At 43.1% G+C, this 23,595-nt stretch overlaps 1 protein-coding gene across 3 annotated transcripts in view; it reads right to left on the bottom strand.

Annotated features, from left to right (window-relative positions):
• Positions 1–23,595, bottom strand: part of FBN2 (fibrillin 2) — a 617,508-nt gene that overhangs the window by 176,305 nt on the left and 417,608 nt on the right. For all 3 annotated transcript variants that reach the window (XR_004537713.1, XM_033928968.1, XM_033928969.1), the window contains 7 exons: positions 21,695–21,817; positions 18,092–18,214; positions 15,975–16,100; positions 14,800–14,922; positions 13,150–13,272; positions 8,617–8,778; positions 1,852–1,920 (listed from right to left, as the gene is read on the bottom strand). Coding sequence is in view for 2 of the 3 variants with exons in the window: in XM_033928968.1 (XP_033784859.1) it covers positions 1,852–1,920; positions 8,617–8,778; positions 13,150–13,272; positions 14,800–14,922; positions 15,975–16,100; positions 18,092–18,214; positions 21,695–21,817 (849 nt within the window). In the remaining variant the exon portion in view is untranslated. The remainder of the gene's footprint in view (positions 1–1,851; positions 1,921–8,616; positions 8,779–13,149; positions 13,273–14,799; positions 14,923–15,974; positions 16,101–18,091; positions 18,215–21,694; positions 21,818–23,595) is intronic.

Below are 23,595 nucleotides of genomic sequence, written 5' to 3'. Positions count from 1 at the left end.
CTGTGCCCATAACTGCATGCTCAACTTTGGGCTATCTTTACTAAATATCCCATGTGTAGGGTTACCAAATTTCCTCTTTAAAAAAAGAGGATATGTGGCCCTGCCCTACTCTGCCCCATCCCACCCCCCCCAAGCCCCGCTCCCACACAATCCTTGTGTCTCCTTCCCTGAGCTCCATGCTGCATCTAGAAGGCCTCCGTGCATGAGTGGACGTCAACATGATGGCATCATGCCCATGCATGTGATGTCATCACATCAATGTCTGCGCATGAGTAGAGGCCCTCCATATGCGGGCCCCGAGCTCGGGGCCTTCCAAAATTCTAACACACTGCCAACAAATATCTTCCAACTTGGGCCCATGACACCAATAACGCTTCATGACAAACACCTGACCTTGGTCACATGTGCAGAGCACAAATAAACCCTAAGCAAATATAGGACCACAGACTAAAAGTCCCAATATACAAAAACAAAACTCTAAGATGCCAGAATCTGCATGCATCAAAGAAATAGAAAGAAATATATTTATTCCTGAACAGTACAAAATATAGACAGCAGATATAAATTCTGGAAATTGACACATTTCAATCACTAAATTGAAAATAAAATCACTTTTCCTACTTTTGTTGTCTGGTGATTTAATTTTTCTACTCATCTTTACCCAGTCTCTGGTTGCAATTCCTTCTGTCTGTGCTCTTAAAAATTTCCAGGGCCTTATTATCCAATTGCTGTTTTTCTCTCTATCTTTGGCATCAATTTTTAACATTCAACTTTCTTCCATTTTTCTACTCCCTCCTCACATCTATCTACTTTTCTATGTCTTCTCTTCCCATTTATCTATGCATACTATCTCCTCCCTCTCTTTGCCCTTCCCCACCATCCATATGTGCCATCTCCTCCCTCTTTCTTCTCCCCATAAACAGTACTTTTTCCATCTCTCTTCCCTTTCCCACCCCTCCCATCCCTGTGCACTATGGGCTAGATTCACTAAAGTCAGCGATCATTGCTAAACCTGTTTTCACAGGTTTAGTGACGATCGCTGCTACCTACCCGATTCACTAAATAGCCCACCGCGTGTTGTCCAATCTGATCCAACCCATGCAAATTAGTAAAACCCCATGCAAAATAGCCAAGGATTGATTCACTAACATTTGCTTGGCTATTTTGAAACCCAACTGCTGCAGACCAGTCGATAACTGTGTAACTGACAGGTCTGCCGTTTTTTTGACAGGTCTGCCTGTCTTTTTAATTCTTTTTTTTTATGGCACAGATATTTTGCGTGTGTTACATCTGGCACTCAAATTCACTGGGTGCAACTCAAAGGAGGTGTGGCCAGTGGCATGGCAGGACCATTCCAAAAATTGCACATGCTATAGAATAGATTTATTCCTGCACCCAAATGCCAAGACTTGGGTGCCAGTATTTACACCACATTTCAGCTGACATAAATACCAGCATCCAACTTTGGGCATCGGAATTGGTTCTAAACACTATTCTATGAACAGTGCTCAGCATGGAACCCAGCGTGAATAAAACAGCTGCTGAACACACAAATCAGGTGCCCTGTGCCCCAAAGGTGAATCCTTACTCCCATTTAGAGAACCCCACTGAATTGAGATTGGAGAGTCAAGACTCAGCCTAGAATCGAGTTGTGCTGCTTTTCTATAGCCTTGCTTATCGCCATTAGTGAAGTACAAATTTTGATCTGCAGTAAATATTTTAAATCATCATAATAATAATAATATCCTTCCATTGTTGAGATATCAGAGGTCAACATCTTTGTTTTGTGGTTTATTTGGTTTTTGTGGGATTTAAAAAAAAATAAATTTTAGAATCTTACAAATAACTCACCCTCCAGGATAATAGTGATAGGGTTCGGTCTAAATCCTTCACCTCCAGGACACAGGGTATTATATTCGGCTGGAAAAGAATGCATCATAAATCAGATTTTTTTTTAACAATTTTTTTTTTTATTGATGCAAAAAACAAATATAATCACCAATGGCAAATTTAGGAATACAGCTAATACAAAGAACATCTAAAGTCCTGCATCAATTTCAATTTGTAACATCAGAAGACAGAATAATACAGAAATATTGACACTGCAAGAATGAAAATACAATAGTGAAAAGTACATAATATAACACCATTCCTACTCCTCTACCTCCCACAACCTCAAGAGATGTGAACAATAAAGATTAGGCCATGGCTATACAAAAAGAATAAATAACTCTTCGACAAGCCCAATAGAGGAATAACCCAGAGGAACATTTCAGGACCCTGAATTATTATGAACCCCAGTGAAACCCCTTCTTATACCATTAATTCCCAGCCCTCACCAACCTACCTAACCCTCCCCCCCTAGTCATGCAGTGAAAAAGAAAGAGAGAAGCATGAAAGTGTGTGTGCGTGCACCAGTCAGAACCACCATATCAAATCCCCCCAATAGGAGGAACGGCCGCATCCCCCAAGTGATTGAGGAGAGAGCTGCGCACACAATGAGGCAATGATTGTATATAGGGGCTCCATACAGAATAAAAAAAGTTTTGATTTCCTAAAAGTCAAATGAAGATCCCAGAATTCCCATAACAATAACTCATGAAGACGATTGCGCCAATGCCAGAAGGAAGGAGATGTCTCCTGCATCCAATATTGTAAGATGCACTTTTTCCCCAAAATACAGTGGAACCTTGGTTTACAAGCATAATTTGTTCCAGAAGCATGCTCGTAAACCAAAATACTCGTATATCAAAGCGAGTTTCCCCATAGGAAATAATGGAAACTCGCTTGATACGTTCCCACCCCCTCCCTGAAGCTAGCGGCGCTGCTCCCCCCGCTCGCAAAGGTGCCCCCCCCGCTCGCAAAGGTGCCCCCCCCGCGCGAACCCGCACACCCCGCCCGAACAACTTGAAACTTACCCCCCATCTGGCACTGGCATGCAGCTCACAGGACGTGCCGGTGCCACTTGAAGAACTTCCTGCCTCTACCGGGCCTTGAGCATGCATCTGCGCATGCTCAAGGCCTTCTCATTCTCCCTCTCGCCGAGATTTTCGGAGATCTCCGGTTCGAGCTGGGGGGGGGGGCCTTTGCGAGCGGGGGGAGCAATGGTGGTTCTCGGGGGGGGAGGGGTGGTGCTCGCATATCGAGTCAACACTCAGTTTGCGAGACAAGTTTTGCAAGAATGTTTTGCTCATCTTGCAAAACACTCGCAAACCGGGTTACTTGCAAACTGAGGTTTCATTGTACAAGAATTGAGAACCCATAGATGAGGACCCCTACCCCGGACCCCTAACAGAGAAACCTGCCTCAAAAGAACACCTAAGGCAGGGGTGCCCACACTTTTTTGACTCGCGAGCTACTTTTAAAATGACCAAGTCAAAATGATCTACCAACAATAAAATTTTAAAAAAACACAACGCATACTGTACGCATTGATAATTGTTAATTATCATTACTATTCCGAGTTTTTTTCAAAGAGGTCAAAGCAGATGACTCTATGCACTGTCACCTCAGTAACAACCATACAAAAATAGACAAATACCCAACCCCATCCCTTTTTACTAAACCACAATAGAATTTTTTAGCGCAGGGAGTTGCGCTGAATGCCCAGCGCTGCTCTCGACGCTCATAGGCTCCCTGCGCTAAAAACCACTATTGCGGTTTAGTAAATGGGTACCATATTGTAAAATATAGACAGCAGATATAAATTCAGACACATTTTGATCACTAAATTTAAAATAAAATCATTTTTCCTACCTTGTCTGGTGATTTTATGAGTCTCTGGTTGCACTTTCTTCTTCTGACTGTGCATCAAATCTTTCTTTCAGCCTGTATGTTTCCTCTCCTCCAAACCTCATTCCCTCCCCCAACTTTTTCTTCCTCTCTCCCTGCCCTTTCTTTCTTTCTCTCTTCATGCCCCTTTTCTTTTTTTTCCTGTTTCTCTTCTTTCCTTCTGTCTCCCTGCCTGCGCCCCTTTCTTTCTTTCTCCCTGCCCTTCCCCAAGCCACTGCCACTGCCGCTGCCATCGGGGAACAGGATCCAAACGCCACCAATGGATAACAGGCCCCAAAGCCGCCGCCGCCGCACCATGCTTTCTCTGCTTCGGGCCGATCAATCTTCCTCTCCCCGACGTCAGTTCTGCCGTCAGAGAGGAAGTTCCGCCCAGCCAGGCAGCGATTGGCTGGCCCGAACTTCCTCTCTGACGGCAGAATTGGCGTCAGGGAGAGGAAGATTGATCGGCCCGATAGATCGCCAAGGCAAAGGGAGTCCTGGATGATCGACTCACTTTGCCTTGGCGAGCTACCGGTCGATCGCGATCAACCTGTTGGGCACCCCTGACCTAAGGGATGTAGCTGGTGGTTGCTGGAGGATATCCACAAGATACCGAAAAAGAGCCCGCCAATATTGAACAAGCTGGGGACAAGTCCAAAAAGAATGTATGAAAGTATTTGAGGCTTGATGACACCGATGACAAAGATCCAAGGAAATACCTCCCATAAAAAAAGAGACCATGCTGGTAAACATAAGCACTATAGAAAAACCCCAAGACAAAATATCCTTAAAAGACACCAAAATATAAGTTTGGCGTGCCCTAGGATATTGCAGGAAAGTTAACTCCCTGGACTCCACCAAAAATATATAAATTTCAAATCTAAATTTTTAAGATAAGGAGCTTTAAAGAGCGACTCAAAGAGCAGCTCTGGTGCTTAGACTAGCAAAGCCAACAAACACTGAGCAGAGATTACCACTCACCGCCAGCCGCACAAGTGGGACAAGTGACTAATTTTTTCATTCTCTGTTCAGGTCAGTGGGTTAGACATTTGGGGCATTGCAGGACAGTGAACTTTTTGTCTTCCACTTTTATATATATTTATTTATTGCACACTGTTTGCATTTGACTTGCACTTTAAAGCACACAGGAGCATCCAGATGATGGTGTGCGGCTGGCGATGAGTGGTAATCTCTGCTCAGTGTTTGCTGGCTTTGCTATTCTAAGTACCAGAGCTGCTTTTTGAGTCGCTCTTTAAAACTTTCAAACTCACACTAAGGTTGATCCTTATCTTAAAAAATTAGATTTGAGGTTTATATATATTTCTGGTGGAGTCCAGGGAGTTAACTTTCCTGCAATGTCCTAGGGCACGCCAAACTTATATTTTGGTGTCTTTTAGGGAAACATAAGCATGATATAAGACACAATACTGGCACTCCCACAATTCTGCAGAACCATCCCAGAAGGGAATAAGCCGCAAGAGTCGAAAGAAGTCCTCTCAAATATCCATAGCCAAATCTTTGCCCCAGCGAGCTAAAATGGATGCAATCGATTTAGCTGGAAGATGTTGCACCAACCGCCGGTGAAAATATGCAATAGGCAGTGATTCCTCAGTATCAGGAACAAAGAGATCATCTAAAAGTTGAGCTACATCCATTGATAAGGAAGTAGCAGACAATGACTTTACATAATGGCTTAATTGCCCATAAGCACAAAGCTCTCTCCATCTCCCCCAGACCTCCCAGGGAAGTCAAAGGTATCAGCCAGCCCTTAGATGAAAGAAAATGCCAGAGCTGAACAAATCCCATAGACCCCCCATCTATGGTAAGTAGAACTCCCCATCTCTGGCAACAAATCCCCATTCCCTTGCAATGGCAAATAGCAAGTACAAGGAGCACTAAAATGACCCCAATGAGCCAAGGCGTTCCATAAACTCCGGGCCTCCTGGAACAACACAGAAGAACGAATATGTAACAGTAGAGTTCCAGGATGAGCATGGAGTACATAAAAAAGATAAAGAGGGGTGCACCAAGTACATTCCATACCTAAGGGAATATGAAACTTTATAGAGTTGAACCAATCACCTAGATGTCTAAGAAGACAGGCCAAGTTATACAGCCTCAGATCTGGAATTCCTAACTCCCCTCTGCGCCAGTTAACCACCAAAATTGAAAAGGACATGTTGGCCTTCTTCCCTCCCCAGCAAAACTGGCTAAACATAAGATGTAGGGTCTTAATGTCTGTAGCACGCATATATATCAGAAGAATTTGTAGACAATACAACCATTTAGGAAAGATAGCCATTTTATAAAGACTAATGCGTCCCATAAGAGATAATGAAAGGGCTTCCCATTGTTTAAACGAAGATCTAGTGGCTGCCAACAGACAGGGAATATTAAGGTCATAAAGATTCACGGTATCCGTCTCTAGAGTTATACCCAAATATTGAAAGGAGGCCGAAGCTTTGCGCAGAGGACAATGAAATCTCTCCCTGGGAAGGCCGGGAGGAAAAAACTCCAGATATTCATATTTAGCAAAATTCAATTTGAAACCCGAGAAGTCTCCAAACTCTGCAAGAATTTCCAATAAAGCCAGCAAAGATCGATTAGGGCGAGTGATGAGCACCAGCAGATCATCTGCAAAGATAGATAACTTAAAGGTCTAAGAACCATGAACCACCCCCTCAATCTCGGGATTAAACAAGATATCTCTAATCAAAGTATCCAAGGTAAGCATGAAAAGAAGAGGGGATAAAGGGCAGCCCTGCCGAGTACCCCGTAAAACTGTAAAGGAGTCTGACACACAGCCATTCACTGCAATTTGAGCGTACAGAACACAATAAAGCATCCAGATTGCTGATAAGAAATCGCCCGAGAAGCCATAAGCATGGAGCACCTCAAACATAAAGGTCCAATTGACCCTATGAAAAGCCTTCTCTGTATCAAAACATATAAGCAGAGAAGGCATCAAGTCCCTCTCAACCTGCTCCAGAGACAAGAGAATCCGCCGAAGGTTTTTCGAGACTGACCGACCACAAACAAAGCCTACCTGTGGGTCCGCTAATAACTGAGGTAACACCCGAGCCATTCTATTTGCCAGGATCTTAGCAAAAAGCTTAGCCTCAAAGGCCAACAAAGAGATAAGTCGATACGATTCCATCAAAAGAGAATCCTTCCCAGGCTTCAACAGCACCACCACTAAAGCTTCCCATAGTGAGCTCGGAAGCATTCCCTCTGACAAAAAGGAATTAAATACCGTAGTAAGGCAACCAGTTATAGCCAATTGGAGGATCTTATAAAATTCAGCTGAAAAGCCATCACTACCCCGTGTTGAAAGAAACTTCCTCCTCAGTAATAGAAGAATTAAGAACTTCCTGTTGAGTGTCTGAGAGAACAGGAAAATCAATATTAGAGAGATATAGATTACTGGCAAGACCCTGCACTTCCGTAGCAGTGTAAAGCTCAGCAAAAAAGGAGTGAAAAGCCTGAGTAATAGCCAAATCAGACCACACCAAATTCCCCTTTTTATTTCATAATACCCTACGAGAGCCTTGTTCCTTATGAACAAGTATGGCCAAGAAGGAGCTAGTTTTGTTAGCATGCTTGTAGAGTTGAAATTTATAATACATTGTGGATTTCTTGGATCTCTCATGATTAATAATTCCTTGTTTCTTTCTCCCTCCCCCTTAAAATATTTTAAATGCTATAATGCAATCCTTAATTTTCACTATGAGAATTCAGAGGGAAAAATTCCCCAAGAGTGCCATAATCACAGCAGGTGTGCTCTGAGAGTGCAGAAGTGTATCACAATTGACAGGATATCAAATGTTTAATAAACCTGGAAAGTGAATTCAAAATCTCAAGGACGATAGACAAGGAACTTACTGTACCTTGCTAACTAGTTACCCATATACCCTTGAATTCTATAAAGGTCACCCAAATTTGGAAACGGCTCTCAAAACTACCTACAAACTAATTAGTTAACGATTCATTATCAGTTATTGATTTTAACTGGCATTAATTAGGATTTGAATGTGGATTTGCCTGAGCGCAATTTTATAACACTGTGGGGGAAATTCTAAAACCAGCGCGTAAACTTAGGCTCTCCAGCTGGCTTTATCCAGATGACAGCTGTTAAAGACAAGCACGATCCATCCAGTCTGCCCAACAAGATAAATTCATAGCATATGGTATAATGCAATCTTGATTTGTCCTTGCCAATTTTTGGACACAGACCACAGAAATCTATCTGGCAATGACCTTGTTCCCTAATAATGAAGCTGCTGAGACTCACTCTAACCCATCCAGATCTGTCTAGCCATGATTGGGGCACAGGCCACAGAAATCTGCCAAGTACTTGCTTAATTTCCAATTACTGGAATTGCCAACTAAGCACCGCCAAGCTTGTTTGGTTCCATCCTCTTTTCATATAGGATTCTTTTGTGTTTATCCCATGCAATTTTGAATCTCGTTACTGTTTTCATTTCCACCACCTCCTGTGGGAGGGTATTCTAGGTATGTACTACACTCTCTGTATAAATGTACTTCCTGACATTATTCCTGAGTTGATCATCCTCCCTGCAAATTCAATTCAGGTCCTCTAGTTCTACTGATTACCCTTCTCTGGAAAAGATTTGTTTGTATATTGATATCTTTCTAATATTTAAATATCTGTCTCATACCACCCCTATCCATCCTTTATTCCAAGTTATCAGACATCTTTATACGGATCTGCTCCCTTGGGTTTTACTGGATTCCAGGGAAGCAGTGACTAATATGGGATTCAGTAGACAAGTTTCTAACTTTCCATTTGCTCATAATGAAAAGAAAAATGGAGAAGATCCTTACAGCTGTTCAAAGGTGGACAGATCTCACAGGGGATCCCCCAGGCTTTTCCCAAAGAGCAGCAGCAAGAAGAGCGACTGACACCAACTCCAATCTCGGTACTGCACGAAAGACTTCCATCCCCGCGAAGGTCATGGTTCAGGTAGCAGTTTCCAACTCGAGTATCTGCAAAATCACGCAATTACAGTCTAAGAAGTGTTACTTGTCATGCACAGCTTTTCATCTGAACTAGGAATGTAGCTAGTGAACACAACAGAGACTAAGAGCTTATAGAAAGAGTGGAAAATGAATGATTTGAAAACACATACATATATGCACATGTATATACACACACACATATATATATATGCATATACTGTATATGCGCATGCTAAAAGGTAGAGTTCAGAGTATGTGTGTACATTCTTGGGGGGGTCTTGGTTTATATTCGGGTCAGTGCTGATCCACCCCCTAGCAAACCTGTTTGTAGGCCTCTGCCGGGCCTGCCATGAGATCTGGTGGTCCAGCGACTCCCCCACGTATCTTTAGTATCCCTGGTGCTCCAGGCATCAATCATTGCAGGAGCGACCTTTCATTGCTCCTGCCCGTGCAGAACTGCTAACTAATTGGCTGCCATGAGTTCTTACGGGACCGCAAGGGATACTAAAGGTATGTGGGGGAGGCAGGAGGGAGATAAAAATTCTTAAAGTTGGCTGAGATAGGAGGCGGGGGGCATCCTGTCCCAGCCACCGCTGGACCATCAAGTCTCATGGCAGGCCTGGTGGAGACCTGCAAGGCATCAGGAGGGAGAGGGAAAAGGGTACAGAACCTGGCAGGGAGGGAGGGGGCTTGGTGCAGAGATTGATAGGGCTTGATGCAGAGCCTGGCAGAGGGGGCTTGATGTAGAGCCTGGCAGAGCAGTGAGGGAGGGGAAACAGGGTGCAGAGCCCGGCAGGGCAAGGATGGCACTAGAATATTAAATATCCCCCTCCCTGGTATATATTTGAGTCAACCTTTTTTCCTCCTTTTTGGGGGGAAAAAGGTTACCTCGGTTTATATTCGGGTAAGTTTATATTTGAGTATATACAGTAAATGAAAGGGGGAGCACAGGAGGAGCATGGGTAGGGCTGCCAGTTTTATAGCAGGTGTAAATATGGGCATTTAAATGTAAGGTGCGCCAATATCAGGTTATGATAGTATTCTATAATAGAATCTGGGTGCCCAGATTAGGGTTATCAGATTTTCGCTGGGCAAAAAGAGGATGCACAGCCCCGCCATGTTCCACCCCCAACCCTTCCACATTCCACCTACAGCCCTGCCTCATTCCATCCCCCAGCCCCGGCCCCACACAAACCTAATTTCTTTGAGCCATGTTTGGAGGGCATCTGCACATGTGCAGATGCCCTCCAAATGCATCCGCGAGCTCAAAGCTTATCAAAACCCAAACAAAATGCAGGATTTTGAAAAAACATCCAGATGTCTGGACCAGGGGTCCCCAAAGTCCCTCCTTGAGGGCCAAATCCAGTCGGGTTTTCAGGATTTCCCCAATGAATATGCATTGAAAGTGGTGCATGCACATAGATCTCATGCATATTCATTGGGGAAATCCTGAAAACCCGACTGGATTCGACCCTCAAGGAGGGACTTTGGGGACCCCTGGTCTGGACAATCCTCTAAAAAGAGGACATAACTGGGTAAATCCTAGCCCAGATATCATCAGAGAACAGGCTGTCACTGCACAGCATCGGGGTACCTCAATAGAGGTGTCTGTGCAGATAGGGCCACTGAAAATTTCCAGATAGGGAACTTATCCATCTAGAATAGCAGCTGTTGCTATATGGATACGTGATTTTTAATTTCAGGCCTATTTTTGGAGGGTTTAAAACTGTATGGGTGTGACTTTGCAGTCAGAATTCTTATTGAAAACTGAGCTATAAAAAGTGAATTTAAAGAATGCTTTTTGTGAGTATATTATACCCTTAGACTTAGCAATCATTTTCAAAGTAAAACTACATGCAGAATCTTATTTTGAAATTGCTTAACAAAAGGGCCCTCAGACAGGAAGACCTCCTCATTCAAAATTAAAAAGAATGAACATAAGAATTGCCGCTGCTGGATCAGACCAGTGGTCCATCGTGCCCAGCAGTCCGCTCATGCGGCAGCCCTTAGGTCAAAGACCAGTGCCCTAACTGAGACTAGCCTTACCTGCGTACGTTCTGGTTCAGCAGGAACTTGTCTAACTTTGTCTTGAATCCCTGGAGGGTGTTTTCCCCTTTGACAGACTCCGGAAGAGCGTTCCAGTTCTCTACCACTCTCTGGGTGAAGAAGAACTTCCTTACGTTTGTACGGAATCTATCCCCTTTTAACTTTAGAGAGTGCCCTCTCATTCTCTCTGCCTTGGAGAGGGTGAACAATCTGTCTTTATTTACAAAGTCTATTCCCTTCATTATCTTGAATGTTTCAATCTTGTCCCCTCTCAGTCTCCTCTTTTCAAGGGAGAAGAGGCCCAGTTTCTCTAACCTCTCACTGTACAACAACTCCTCCAGCCCATTAACCATTTTAGTCGCTCTTCTCTGGACCCTTTCGAGTAGTACTGTGTCCTTCTTCAAGTACTGCGACCAGTGCTGGACGCAGTATTCCAGGTGAGGTCGTACCATGGCCCAGTAGCGGCATGGATGGATAGATGGATGGAGCGGCATGATAACCTTCTCAGATCTGTTCGTGATCCCCTTCTTAATCATTCCTAGGATCCTGTTCACCCTTTTTGCCGCCGCCACCGCACACTGAGCGGATGGCTTCATCTACTCCCAAAAATGGCTCCCTGAAATGCAGGAAAGAGTGTGCAGGTGGTGGAACTGAGGAATGCTTCAGATGCCTGATTTATGCAGGCAAACACATTCTACCCACAGAAATTGCTCCCATCACTGCTCAGTTAAAGGTGGGAGCAAGTGTGTTTGGTGGAATTAGGGTTAACAGACGTCTGGAGTTCCCCGGACATGTCCTCCTTATCGAGGACATGCCCGGGGGTCCGGATGGCTTTGTCCGGGTTTTGAAAAGCTTACAGCTAGCAGCGATGTCGGGACAGCATCTGCGCATGTGTGGATGCAACGCGGTGACGTCCCACGCATGGGCACATGCATGTGACATCATCACGTCACACCAGCGCATTTGGAGATGCCCTCCCGACAAGCAATCAGGTTGAGGGGGTTGGAGCGGAACAGGGCGAGCCTGGGGAGGCAAGGGTCATGGGTTCGGATTTTCATTCCTGAATATCTGGTAACCCTAGGTGGAATAAGAGTTCTGAAGTGCAACTCTGGGAAAAACCGAATAGGAAAAGGACCTGGGTGTACTAATTGATAGGACCCTGAAGCCTATGCGCGCAATGCGCGGTGGCAGCGAAGAATACAAATAGAATGCTAGGCATGATAAAGAAGGGAATCACGAGGAGATCGGATAAAGTAATAATGCCGCTTTATAGAGCGATGGTAAGACCACAATTGGAATACTGCGTCCAACATTGATCTCCATACCTAAAGAAGGATATAAAACTGCTGGAGAGGGTGCAGAGACGAGCAACGAAGCTAATAAAAGGTATAGAGAACTTGGAATACGAGGAACGACTTAAGAGACTGGGATTGTTCTCCCTTGAGAAGAGGAGACTGCGAGGGGATATGATCGAGACTTTCAAAATACTGAAAGGAATCGACAAATAGAACAGGAAAAAAAATTATTTACAATGTCCAATGTGACACGGACAAGAGGACATGGACTGAAGCTAAGGGGGGACAAGTTCAGGACAAATATCAGGATGTTCTGCTTCACGCAACGAGTGGTGGACACCTGGAATGCTCTCCCAGAAGAGGTAATTGAGGAATCCACCATTCTAGGATTTAAGAGTAAGCTAGATGTACATCTCCTTATGAGTGGCATAAGGTGATACGGGTAAAGGTAAACTAGATGCACATCTTCTTATGAGAAGCTTAGAGTGATATGGGGACTAAAACGATGCCAGGGTACTCCTGGCGGGGCCTCTGCATGCGCGGATCGCCGGACTTGATGGACCTAGGGTCTGATCCGGACATGGCAATTCTTATGTTCTTATGTGCATCCTCTTTGGATGAAATAGGAAAGAGAAGTTCATTATCATTCCAACATGTGTATGTTGAAGGGAACGGAAACAGAATTAGAAGCTTGAGTCAGAAAGCCTGTTATCATGAACTGCAGAAAAGTCTGATTTATCTCCAGACCTCTAAATCTTTTTTAGGCTGTGGTTTAACCTGAGGGGGCAGCCAAGTCTGAAGTGCTTGTACAGAATCACAAGACAGTGAGCTGAAGGAGCCGTTCAGTGACATCTCTAAAGCAGCAGTAAAGCCAGAAAGAAAAAAACAACATTTCTCTACAACATGAAGCCAGTAATTACATAAATGCTTTACAAAATGCTTCCAAGAGTACACCACCATGCAGTTCTGCAATGAGAAATGCTGTTCATACATTTGTGTGTGGAATATCTGCAGCCATTCTCTGAAGCTAGGTCTGCCTCAGTGATCTGCAACTTACCCACACAGCCCACTCCTGATGGGTTTAGCTGGAAGTCAGGAGGGCAGTTGCACTCGTATCCACCAGGCGTATTCACACACAGCCCATTAACACAATTAATGGGATCTGCACACTCATCAATATCTAAAAAGGAAAATACACAGCTATAAATGTGCTGGAGAGAAACATAATCACTTATCCCTCCTTTGTGTTAGGGAAGATTATATACCAGTATAGCCCAAACTTTTCTCTAATATGACACCATGAACACCTTCTCTCACACCAAGCAGCATCATGGGGTAAAGACCTAGAACAATTACTTTCGCCCACTACTTATGAGGAATTTAGGAAACGTCTAAAAACCTGTTCCTAAAGCATCTAGACAATTGATCCACTCATCTCTCTCCCCCCAATAGCGATTAACTTGTCCTATTGATCACTTTTTCTTCAACAATGAATTTCCTGTCCTATTAATTCTCTTTCTTCTACCCCTCTTGAAGTCAATCAATTTGTACCTTTGCTTAATCTTTTGTAAACCGCATAGAACTTCACGGTACTGGGGTATATAAGCTGTTATTATTATTATTATTATTTTACCAGATGAAAATTCATGTGAGCTTAAAATGATGCCAAGAGATATGTTACTTTATGTAACTTAAACATAGTTCTTCATAAGAACATAAGCGTTGCCTCTGCCGGGTCAGACCAGGGGTCCATCGTGCCCGGCAGTCCGCTCCCGCGGCGGCCCCCCATGATACATAAAATTTAATAAATAATAGTTGGATCTTCAGAAGTGCCTCCAGTTGGCTTTATTTGTACTACTTGGGATTGTGCACCAAAATCATTCTCAATCTACTTTCATAATCTATCATGGCCCTCCGGCTCTAATTGTGTCCTACTTTATTGTCTAATTTTACCACTTTTTAAATCCTTAATTTTTATATAAAGAGGCTTATCATTTTTCAGACTAAATTATTCATTCTGGAGTCCCTGTTATGTCTTTAAAATAGAACGGTTCATGGCCATTCAGCAGGGAAGTTTCAAAAAATTTATGGATGTTCCCAATACTGTAAGGACTGACCTTTTTAGATGATCTTTTAAAAACATATACATCCGGGGGGAGGGGGGTACATTTTGGATTTGATTTAGGGGGTATGTTTAGGTAGTTTTATAGGTATTTATTTATTGATTAATTGATGGAAGGGGGGGGGAAATAATTTTTTTGTTATTAATTCTTGTAAGTTTATTGTGCTTTAATTTTAATATTCTATGTATATGTACTAATTATTGTGCACAACTGTAGTTTTAAAAATAAATAAAGAATTTTTTTATTTTTTTTTAAAGAGTTGGGCATCAGTATTTATACCAGGCTTCAGCTTGTGTAAATACCTGGCACCCAAACTTGAGCAAGGGAATGAATTCTAAGTGCTATTCTATAAAGAGTGCGCTTTATTGAATAGCATTCTGTGCTGACTTTTCCGGCACCCAAATTGGGACACTATTTACTGAATCTGATTCTATGATAAATGTTTACAATCCCCAAAGTGTTGGGATTGTAAACATTTATGCACCCAGTTTACAGAATTGTTCTTCATGTGTATACTTTCACTGGTATATTCGGAAGGCAATTTTGTTAAAGCCCGTTTTACCTATACATAGAAAAATAAATACCTGTACAATTCCCACCGGTTCTATCCAGCTCATAGCCATCATCACAGATACACTGGAACATGCCTGGCAAGTTATTGCAGGTTCCAAACACGCAGATATTCTGGAAAGAGCATTCATCAATGTCTGAAAGATACAAAAGAAACATTGAATTGCAGCACATTTCAAATTAAATTCTAATCTTTCTCAAAACATAAGTAGGACAATAAGAGTAGTTAGGGGGGTGTCAAAACCATCATGACTTATAAGATAACAATTATTTGGTAAGAGTTCAAATCATAGGGATTATTTTACTAAAGCCATGGTAAAAGTAGCCTTAGCACGCCATTTACACATCTTTCCCACACATTAAAGCCACTTGTGCCGTGGCTGGAAAATAGCCAACTTTCCCATTTTCCTAATTAAAGGCCACGCACTGATTTTGCCAATGGCGCGTGGCCATTAAAAAATTTACTGTGTGAGCCTTTACTGTCACCTATTTTATAGGGGTATAACTAGAGGATTATCATACAGGTCCTGGACCTGATGGGCCGCCGTGTGAGTGGACTGCTGGGCGCAATGGACCTCTGGTCTGACCCAGCAGAGGCACTGCTTATGTCCTTATGGTAAGGGCCCACACATTAACCCCAAGTTAATCAATTAGCATGTGGCAACGCCTCACACACTAACGGATTAGCTCTATCATGACCACTCTTCATCCCCTTACACGCTTTCTTAGAGAAAATTCAGAAAAATTATTTTAGTGTGCGGTGTACGTGTGCAGATAGGTAACTTTACTTTAGGATGGCAGCACATGTTCTGTGGTAAACCCTTTTAACGTGCAGTTAAGCGTGTACTAGGACTTACTGCAGTTTAGTAAAAGGATCCTATAGTTTGTTCTTATAATCAGTTCCAGATGATTATGATGACATATGTGACAGACTGAAGAAAACAGAGGGCAATTCCAAGGATGAACTTTTGCGGTATTGATAAATTTATGAAATAAGCCACTATGTATTTTTTCAATAAACAGCTAAGTTACCTTTCAACACACTGTTGTCTATGTAAAGAAAACTGTTTCTCTTGGAGAAAATATAACAACATATCTGTACTACAGATTCTTGGCTGAAAAAAAAGAAAATTTTACCAGCTGCATCCAATCTAAGCCCCAAAATAAAAGTGAATTATTAGCAACTTACCTTGGCAAGATTTGCTGTCACGAGTTGGAGTGAAACCCATCTCACACTCACACCGGTACGCACCAGGGATATTCAGACATTGTCCGCTGTCACATAGATTTACATTTTCTGCACATTCATCAACATCTACAAAAGAAGGGCAATAATCAGGGAAGGCTGTGTCTTGCTGGAACAACTTCTGGCTTTAACACAAGGTTCATGTCCACCTTTTTCTCAGATTCAGACACTCTTGGGAGTACACAGGCAGACAGTATACAGATATGTGGGAACAAGGAAAACTGATAAAACAAAAAAGAAACCAACAAAACTGCAGTAAAAATGCAACAACAGAAACAAAAGAGAACTGCAGGAAATGTACAAGGTATGGGAATTTTATTCAAAACAATAAAATAAAAATCAATAAAAAGTTTTGTATCCAAAATTAGTCCTTGATATTAAATGGTACGGACCCGACACGGTCTGTGTTTCGAAAAACACTTCTTCCTCAGGAGTCCTATCGGGAAATTTAATGGGTCATGTTGTGAGATTTGGTGGGTGTAAAAATTGGACCAAATTTTCTCTAAGACACCTACTTCCCTTAACAAGCTAGCATACTGGTAGGAACTCTTGAGGTCCTCTTCAACTTTTTTGGGAATTATAACGTTAAGGGAGGGATGGCGTCAAGAATTGAATTTTTTCCTTTACCGATTAGCAATTTATGGGAACTCCTTTATAGGAGGCGGTAGATTTTCAGCTACCGCGCACTATAGCCCGTGGTAATTTTGTGCGTGCGCTAAAAACCCTAGCGCACCTTCATAAAAGGAGCCCTAAGTCGTGAGACAAGCCTATAAGAACCCATAAGCTGTGAGTCACAGCCTAATTTTGGTATTGCAATTATGGTTGCAGATCACGTGGAAGAGGGAAGTCTCCTTTCTCAAAAGTCTCCTCGTATACTACTAGTAAAGTAGGTATTGCATTGTGGCCTAAGGTCTTATAAAACTTGATGGCAAGGCCATCCGGACCAGGGGTCTTTTTGCTAGAAGATGTTTTTATTGTGTATTACAACTCTCCTAGCTCCAGATGTGCATTCATCAGTGCCAAATTCTTCTCTTTCAAAGGAGAGATTGCCAAATTCATGAAAAAGACCTTTAATCTAACCCTCCGGGTCATAGGCAGTATAAAAGTCTTATATTAATTATGGAACATTTGGCAAATCTATTGGTTATAGATCAAATGAATTTGTTGGGCAGACCACACAAGTTACAGCAACTGGCTGCCAGATTAACAGCACTTGAAAGGTGGCTCCTGATGAAGTGATAAATGAAACAGAAGGCTTCCTCGAGGACTGTTACCGATTCAGCTAAGTACCACTGGTTTTTGAATTTATAAGTTAATTTATAGTTTTTGCTGTGCCTGATTATATATAATTTACAATAAGGAAGACTTTTTGTATGGAGCTTTTTCTGACTTGTAATGGCATTTGGGGCTCCTTTTACTAAGGTGCGCTAGCGTTTTTAGCGCACGCAAGAAATTATCGGTGCTACGCTTCTAGAACTAATGCCAGCTCAATGCTGGTGTTAAGGTCTAGCATGCGCGGCAATGTAGCGCGTGCTATTCGGCGCGTTAAAGCCCTAAAGCGGCTTAGTAAAAGGAGCCCTTGGTCTACTGCAGCTATATTATCGAAACTTATTTGTAGACACTTTTCTGAAGTCTTTTAATAATAGTCTGCATTGTTCCACGATGGTGGCATTAAATTCTCAATAACTGATTTGCAATTTTAGGGGTTTTATTTGACATTTTTGAGTAAATAAAATCCTTCTTTTTGGGAGGTTTATTCTGAAATGCTAATATACAACTGTATGTCTGCTGTGTTGGCCAGGTTATTATTTTAGACATTGACACTTGGGGGCTTCTGCTGCATGTAGCTGGTACATACACATCTATGCCTTTATGTATTTAAAAAAAAAGATTCCATGTTGATGGATCGTTTTCTAAAGCACTAATTGAATTGTACACACCCCAAGCTAGATATCTGAAATCTGTCTTTACATGCATATCTTTATGCTATTCTCCTAGAAGAGATTAAATGAAATGAAAAAGGAACTTGATTTGGCATTTCTCTTATATTGTTCTCTTACCTGAGCAGGTAAACCCATCTCCAGTGAATCCATCAGTACAGGCACAGCGGTACGATCCAGGAATGTTGACGCACTGTGCATTCAGGCTACAGCGATGTGTTCCATTGGCACACTCATCAAGATCTATAAACCCGTCCCCCCAACAAATATAGAAAACTGCATTATCCAAATGCTTAATGATTATGGCATCGATGTATAGGATGGACCCAACAAATATAACAGAAAACATTCACTAGAAAACATAATGCTATTCAATATATTTTACAAGGTTACTATGCTGTATTTGCACGTCATAATGAGGAGGTATCACGTCAAACAAAATACATCTTACAGAGAATGTACAGACTCAAGATCTCATAGTTTGAAGAAATAAAAAAGTACTAAAGAAAGGATATAACCTCCTAGATGACAGGAGATAAATATTGATCAGAATTGATCTGACTATCGTTTATTGTGTTTAGGATGGTTGCAAAGGTGCTTGTGAGTTTGTATAAGAGTAAAACACACTGCTGCTGATAGATACTGCCTGGTGCTAGGTGGATAGGCTTGGAAGTCATGGCTAAGAGCTTCAGGCTATGGCATGGTGGCCCGATGTTCCAGACTAGAGAATGACATGGGGGACAAAGTGATTTAGAAAGTTGAATGGAAGCCTGATGTGCACGGTGGGTCCTGATATATTGTGTGTGATGCAGTGGAATTTATACCCCTGACGCAGCGAATCGGAGATCTTCCCGTCGGATCGACTAGTTGCAAAGTCCGGGTGTAAGAGCAGAGAGTGTGGATACTTGGGAGAGAACCTGGACATTATTGGCAGCTAAGTGTTTTTGTTTTGTTCTGCTAATTAAGCAATATCTGTGACTGTAATGCTGAAGTGCTTATTCATCCACAGTATCACTGTTTGGAGTTTTTTCCTGGCGTGCTGAATGACATGGTGGTGCTCTACAGGCTGTTATAGTGCTGTTTTTCACTTTTTTTTCACCTTTTTGTATAAAGTCACATGTGCAAGTGTTTATCTTAATGGAGCGGAGATTTTTGCCAGATGAAGCAGAACTGAGGCTTTTTCTCCACTTCTTTTTTTTTTCTTCATGTTTGTGTTTTGTCCACTTGTGTTTGAGTGACTGTGTGGTTGTGTGAAGCCTTTCAGTGGTGTAGAGTCCCCTGTTAGTTCCATATAGGGTATTGATTAGAGTAAACAGGACAAAACTGTCCCCATCCCCACAGGAACGCAATTTCCCCACAAGTTTTGTCGCTGTCCCTGACTTAACCCGCACATGCCTCGAACACTTATGGTTTTAACGTGTTTGAGGCTTGTGAAGATGAGGATGGAGCTTGCAGGAATGAAGCAGGGACAGGAAAAGATCTTTGGGGGATGGGATGGGAAAATGAGTTCCTACGGCGATGGGGAAAAAAATTTGTCCCCGTGTTCATTCTCTATTCCAGGCCACTACTATAATGCTTGTGAGGTGGCTCACAAGCAGCATTACTGTACTCATTTTCCGCAGTAGTCATCAACCTGCAGGACTGTTATAATCCTTGTGGTAAATCAAATTGCAGTAAAAACTTGCCCTTTATCACACCTTGTTATCACTGCTATCTGTATAGCAGCAGTGCTCACCACTTTACACATATTCTTCACATTGCTAATATTCCAGACAGGAGCACTGAATAAACATGCATAATTTAAGCACAGTGGCTTAACATTTATTTTATCAAATGCCGATTGCAGTGTTCAAATATCAGGCTGATTGGTTTTCAGAACAAATATTGATGAATACATAGTGAAAATTGGAACCTGCACATATGAATTCACAAATATTTGCAAGGCAATTCACAAATGCCTCTGAAATATTTAACACAGGGGTGCCCAACACGTCGATCGCGATCGACCGGTCGATCGGGAAGGCAACGCCAGTCGATCTCGTGTTGCCGTTCCAATCGGCCGGCCGATCAGCCTTCCTCTCCCCAAGGTTCCCCACCGGAATCTCCCCAAGGTTCCCCACACACACTCATTCTTGCTGCGCCCTTCCTGCCCGACTGCGTCTTCCGACTGGGGGATGAAGTCACTTCCTTCGGGAGAAGGCGGGAGGGAGGTCTAGGGAAGTCACGACCCTTGAGAGCTGAGCACCGGCTGCCCCTGGTGGAATTGACAAGCCAGACTGGAGAAAGGCGGTCGGGAGCAGGAGGTGCTCTGCCCAAAAATGCCGGAGCTGCTGCTGCTGCTCTGACGTCTTGAGCCTGAAAATGTGAAGTTGAGTGTCCTGCTAAAAAGAGACTGGAACGGCTCTCATGGAAGACTGGCTTTTTTTCTTTTCTTTTCCTCAGCCCTGGGGATCCAGAGATTTGGGCCTGCAGAAGCCTAACGCTGACCAGCATTCCTCTCCCCGACATCAATTCTTACATCGGAGAGGAATTTCTGGGCCAGCCAATCGCTGCCTGGCTGGCCCGGAACTTCCTCTCCGACATCAGAATTGAAGGGGAGCAGAATGCTGGTCAGTGCAAGGCTTCTGCATGCAGAGCTTGGGGGGCGGTGGCTTGGAGGCCTGTTCCCCGGTGGCGACGGCAAACCTAGTGGCTTGGGGGAGGGCAGGGAGAAAGAAACAAAGGGGGCAAGCAGGGAGACAGAAAGAAAGTGGGCATGGAGAGAGAGAGAGAAAGAAAGAACAGGAGGCAGGGAGAAAGAAAGAAAAAGTTGGGGGAGAGAATGAGGTATGGAAGAGAGAAAGCATATAGGAGGCTGAAAGAAGGAGTGGGCTGAAATCAGAAGATGTCAGAAGAAGTGCAGCCAGAGTGAAGTGAGAAGAAGTCAGAAGAAGAAAGTGCAACCAGAGACTCATGAAATCATCAAACAAAAGTAGGAAAAATGATTTTATTTTCAATTTAGTGATCAAAATGTGTCTGTTTTGAGAATTTATATCTGCTGTCTATATTTTGCACTATGGCTCCCTTTTACTAAACCACAATAGCGGTTTTTAGCGCAGGGAGCCTATGAGCGTCGAGAGCAGCGTGGGGCATTCAGCGCAACTCCCTGCGCTAAAAACTGCTATGTGGTTTAGTAAAAAGGGAGGGGCTATATTTGTCTATTTTTGTATGGTTGTTATTGAGATGACATTGCATAGAGTCATCTGCCTTGACCTCTTTGAAAAAAACCCGGAATATGAATGATAATTAACATTTTCTCTGCCTTTCAGTGTGCTTTGTGGGGGTTTTAAAAATTTTTTATTGTTGGTAGATCATTTTGACTTGGTCATTTTAAAAGTAGCTCGCAAGCCCAAAAAGTGTGGGCACCCCTGATTTAACATAAAAGCAAAACTTCCATGGAATCGTTTGGCAAATCTTTAGTTACAAAAATTACACAGTCATTCTCAGAAACAGTGGCTTGTTGCATACTGCCCAGAGCAGTCTCAGAAGAAGGGTGTGGTTTCTGCATATTTGCTTGGGAAAGACTGAGGAGGAAAAAAAAGTCTTCAATAACAAATAGAAGCAGCAGCATTCTGTCTGGCCGTAATTCAAGTTCCATATACAGAAACTGCAACAGACACAGACATCAGCTTTATTTCTGAATTGAGCTAAGGCTAATAAAAATATCTTTATTACTGCACTCACCAATGCATTTGATTCCATTTCCAACCCAGCCCTCTCTGCAGCTGCATTTGAAGCTTCCTGGGGCATTAACACAAGAGGCGTGCAGATCACAGTTGTGTGCACCAATCTCACACTCATCCACATCTGCAGTGGTAGAACACAAGGACACAGATCAACACAAGATGGCCATCCTCCCAAAAAAACAACCCCAGAGGGACCCTAGTGAACAACTTCAATAAAACATCAAGAATTCTCACCAATTTCACTTCTGTAATTCTATATTTCAACACTAGATTCATATAAATTTTATAATTAAGTCACACAACTCTACCTTAAGCTGCATGCATGTTGTCTGATACCAAATGTCTGGCAAGAGGCGGCTCTCAGCCACTGCTCCCTCTAAACCAGTGGTCTCAAACTCAAACCCTTTGCAGGGCCACATTTTGGATTTGTAGGTACTTGGAGGGCCTCAGAAAAAACAGTTAATGTCTTATTAATGAAATGACAATTTTGCATGAGGTAAAACTCTTTATAGTTTATAAATCTTTCCTTTTGGCTAAGTCATAATAATAATATTGTAATTTATAGCTAAAGAGACATGTGATAAAGAAACTGTTTTATTTTACTTTTGTGATTATGATAAACATACCGAGGGCCTCAAAATAGTACCTGGAAGGCTGCATGTGGCCCCCGGGCTGCGAGTTTGAGACCACTGCTCTAAAGTGAGCAGGAGCCCTCAATCTACAGTCCTGCCAGTCCTGCTTCACTATTACATTTTAATAGTGAGGCATAGGTAAGCTTTGCAGGACTCCAGAGAACCTGCCTGTTTCTAGTCACTGAAAACTCAGTATTTAAACAGCACCTCCCACTGGCAGCAATGCAGATGGAGGACTTCTGCTCAGCTTAGAGGGAATGGTGCTCAGTCCCATCAACATTCTACTCCATGACCTCAGCAGCAGAAGGGGTTGCAGTATGCATTGAAGGAGTTGCTGCATGTGGCTGCAGATGGGAGTGGGTCAGAGAGTAGCACCCAGTCTTTGGTGGAGTGGTGAGCAGGGCGGGGAAAGCGAAGTTGCTTACCTGTAACAGGGGTTCACCACAGACAGCAGGGGAATGCAGCCACATTTACCCTCCCACCATCCCTACTACAATATACATATTTTTCAGCTAGAGATAAAACTAACAGACAAGGGTAGGAGCTTTGGAAGGCGGGAGTCCCTGCACATGCCCAGTAAGCCAAAAGCTTACTGTAGCTAGGGGAGAGCACTGACACGCAGGATCAGTCTAAGGACTTCACCATCAAATGTGGCTGCATATCCCCTGCTTGTCTCCGGAGAACAATTGTCTTCTCTGGCAGTAGCTCAAGCATCTGGATCAACTGTGTCTGTGAGGAAGCTCTGCAGTGGTCCCTATTATTGATCCATCTATATTACTTCTAGCCACTGAGGTGGCTGGGTGTATTGATAAGACTGGAAGCTGCTACTTTGATGGGTGTCCAGTCAAAAGCGCGCGAGACAATCGCGTGCAGACAAACCCACCCAAACAATTGCGCGCAGGACATCAGCATGCTAGACTTCTACAGTATTTTAAAGTGTTCCAAGGGGGGTGGGGGGAACCTCCCCCCATTTACTTAGAAATGTTAGCGCTCCCGTTGGGGGGTGGTGGGGGAAAACCCCCTCCCATTACAGAGGAAACTAATTTTTCCCTAAAAAACAGGGAAAAAGGCTGTTTCCTCTGTAATAGGGGTTACCCCCCCACACCTCACAGCACTTTAAAATACTGTTGAAATCCAGCGTGCTGACGTCTGGGCAGGTTTGTCTGTGCGCGATTGTCTCATGCGGTTTCGTCTATGAGCCACTTTGACGTGTTCCCTAGATATGGCTTTCCTAGTGCAGTCAATGGGAGTGTGCTACTTGCTATTC

This window comes from Geotrypetes seraphini, chromosome 1, assembly GCF_902459505.1.
Source record: "Geotrypetes seraphini chromosome 1, aGeoSer1.1, whole genome shotgun sequence".
Lineage (NCBI taxonomy): Eukaryota > Metazoa > Chordata > Amphibia > Gymnophiona > Dermophiidae > Geotrypetes > Geotrypetes seraphini.
This window is presented reverse-complemented; position numbering and strand designations above follow the sequence as displayed.